The sequence below is a fragment of the Petaurus breviceps genome, unplaced genomic scaffold (assembly GCF_028583685.1).
Source record: "Petaurus breviceps papuanus isolate PSGF00001 unplaced genomic scaffold, PetGlider_PUasm1.0 185, whole genome shotgun sequence".
Classification (NCBI taxonomy): domain Eukaryota; kingdom Metazoa; phylum Chordata; class Mammalia; order Diprotodontia; family Petauridae; genus Petaurus; species Petaurus breviceps.
In genome coordinates, this window is record NW_027185797.1 from 39163743 (window position 1) to 39166756 (window position 3014).

Sequence of the window (3014 nt, forward strand, 5' to 3'; positions counted from 1 at the left end):
CCCTGTCACTCTGTCTGTGTCTGCTGGCCCCTGTCTGTGGCTGCTGATGCCCTGTCACTCTGTCTGTGGCTGCTGACCCCCTGTGACTCTGTCTGTGTCTGCTGACCCCCTGTCATTCTGTGTCTGCTGACCCCTGTCTCTGGCTGCTGACCCCCTGTCACTCTGTGTCTTCTGACTCCTGTCCGTGTCTGCTGACCCCTGTCTGTGGCTGCTGACCCCTGTCTGTGTCTGCTGACCCCCTGTCACTCTGTCTGTGTCTGCTGACCCTCGACACTCTGTCTATGTCTGCTGAGCCCTGTCTGTGTCTGCTGACTCCCTGTCATTCTGTGTCTGCTGACCCCTGTCTGTGGCGGCTGATCTGTCACTCTGTCTGTGGCTACTGACCCCCGTTACTCTGTCTGTGCCTGCTGACCCCCTGTCACTCTCTCCGTGTCTGTTGACCCCTGTCTGTGTCTGCTGACCCTCTGTCACTCTGTGTCTGCTGACCCCTGTCTGTGGCTGCTGACCCCTTGTCACTCTGTTCATGTCTCCTGACCCCCTGTCATTCTGTGTCTGCTGACTCCTGTCTATGGCTGCTGACCCCCTGTCACTCTGTTCGTGTCTGCTGACCCCTCTCTGTGGCTGCTGACCCCATCACTCTATTTCTGCTGACCCCCTGTCATTCTGTCTGTGTCTGCTGATCCCCATCACTCTGTCTGTGTCTGCTGACCCCTGTTTGTGTCTGCTGACCCCCTGTCACTCTGTGTCTGCTGACACCTGTCACTCTGTCTGTCTGCCAATCCCTGTCTGTGTCTGCTGATGCCCTGTCACTCTCTCTGTGTCTCTGCTGACCCCTGTCACTCTGTCTATGTCTGCTGATCCCCTCTCATTCTGTGTCTGCTGACCCCTATCTGTGGTTGCTGACCCCCTGTCACTCTGTCTGTGGCTGCTTACCCCGTCACTCTGTCTGTGGTTGCCGACCCCTGTCTATGGCTGCTGACCCCTTGTCACTCTGTCTGTGGCTGCTGATGCCCTGTCACTCTGTCTGTGGCTGCCGACCCCTGTCTGTGTCTGCTGACCCTGTCTATGTCTGCTGACCCCTGTCACTCTGTCTGTGTCTGCTGACCCCTGTCTGTGACTGCTGACGCCCTGTCACTTTGTCTGTGGCTGCTGACCCCTGTCTATGGCTGCTGACGCCCTGTCACTCTGTCTGTGTCTGCTGACCCCTGTCACTCTGTCTGTGTCTGCTGACCCCCTGTCATTCTGTGTCTGCTGACTCCTGTCTGTGGTTGCTGACCCCTTGTCACTCTGTCTCTGGCTGCTGACCCCTGTCTGTGTCTGCTAATCCCCTGTCACTCTGTTTGTGGCTGCTCACCCTGTCACTCTGTCTGTGGCTGCTGACCCTGTCTGTGGCTGCTGACCCCCTGTCACTCTGTCTGTCTCTGCTGACTCCTGTCTGTCTGCTGACCCCTCTCTGTGTCTGCTGACCCCATCCCTCTGTTCACATTTGCCTGGGGACCTCTCCTGGTCTCTGTCAGGACTCCCTATCTTTCTCTGTCCATCTCCTTAGCACTTGTGGCCTCGGGGCCTGTGATTCTGTGTTTCCCCATCCCTTTCCCTCCAGTCCCAGTTTCTCCTGTGTTTGCAGTCTCTCCACTAGCTCTGCTCCCCCTCCTGCCTTCTTGGATCCTGTCTCTGAGCCTTCTTCTCTGCCTCTGCTACCCTCAGGTCCAGCGTCTGTGGGGCCTCCGATGGAGGAGTCCGTGGCCCATGCTGTGGCAGCCGTGGGGGGTCGCCTTTACCTCTCTGGGGGCTTTGGTGGGGTGGCCCTGGGGCGCCTGCTGTCCCTGAGTCTGCCTTCGGACCCCTGCCGCCTGGTGCATTCCCCAGAGGCCTGTAACGCCTCTGGTGCCTGCGGCTGGTGCCATGGAGCGTGCCTCTCAGGAGACCAGGCCCACAGGTGACAGGGACAGCCCAGGGCAGGGTCCTGGGGGGGGAGGGGAGGTGGGGCTGGGGCTGGAGGAGTGCGGCTCCCTGGGGAGGTGGGTGGGGAGGGAGGTGCCGACTCAGGGTCCTTCACATGCTGCCTGCCCCTCGTCCCCAGGCTGGGCTGCAGCAGCCCCTCTTGTTCCCCCATGCCCCGCACGTCGGAGGAGTGTCGCCGCCTGCGTACCTGCAGTGAGTGCCTCGCCCGCCACCCCCGCACCCTGAGCCTGGGGGAAGGGGAGGAGGTGAGCTGCCCCCCCTGCCCTGAGCCCACTGGGCCACAGTCTGGGCCCCAGAGAGGAGGTGGGAGGCCGTCTCTATGTGCCCTGGGCTTGAACATCCCCCTTCCACCAGGCCACCCCGCCACGCTGTAAATGGTGCACTAACTGTCCGGAGGGTGCCTGCATTGGCCGCAACGGCTCCTGCACCTCGGAAAATGACTGCCGCATCAACCAGCGCGAGGTGTTCTGGGCCGGCAACTGCTCGGAGGCCGCATGCGGGGCGGCCGACTGTGAGCAGTGCACGCAGGAGGGCAAGTGCATGTGGACGCGCCAGTTCAAGCGCACTGGTGAGTGCCTGGAGAGCCGCGGGGGGCCGCGGGGTGGCAGGGGCCTGGCCGTAGTCCCAGCACTGCCTGCCCTCCCCTCCCCCAGGGGAGACCCGCCGCATCCTCTCGGTGCAACCCACCTACGACTGGACTTGCTTCAGCCACTCTCTGCTCAACGTGTCCCCAATGCCCGTGGAGTCATCGCCCCCCATGCCCTGCCCCACGCCCTGCCACCGCCTCACCAACTGTTCCTCCTGTCTCGACTCGAAGGGCGCTGACGGGGGCTGGCAGCACTGTGTCTGGAGCAGCAGCCTCCAGCAGGTAGGGGCAGGGGCCCCGGGAGGGGTGGGCACCCCAGGAGAGAGGGGGCGGGGGTCCTGGGAGGGGTGGGCACCCCAGGAGAGAGGGGGGCAGGAGCCCCGGGAGGGTGGGCACCCCAGGAGAGAGGGGGCAGGGGCCCCGGGAGGGGTGGGCACCCCAGGAGAGAGGGGGCAGGGGCCCC

The 3014-nt window shown here is 63.2% G+C and overlaps 1 protein-coding gene across 1 annotated transcript in view; it reads left to right on the top strand.

Moving 5' to 3' along the window:
- The window catches only part of MEGF8 (multiple EGF like domains 8), a 32709-nt gene that overhangs the window by 17853 nt on the left and 11842 nt on the right, over nt 1-3014 (top strand). The window contains exons 33-36 of the mRNA XM_069088964.1: nt 1708-1939; nt 2084-2210; nt 2320-2533; nt 2619-2833. Of these exons, the coding sequence (XP_068945065.1) occupies nt 1708-1939; nt 2084-2210; nt 2320-2533; nt 2619-2833 (788 nt within the window). The remainder of the gene's footprint in view (nt 1-1707; nt 1940-2083; nt 2211-2319; nt 2534-2618; nt 2834-3014) is intronic.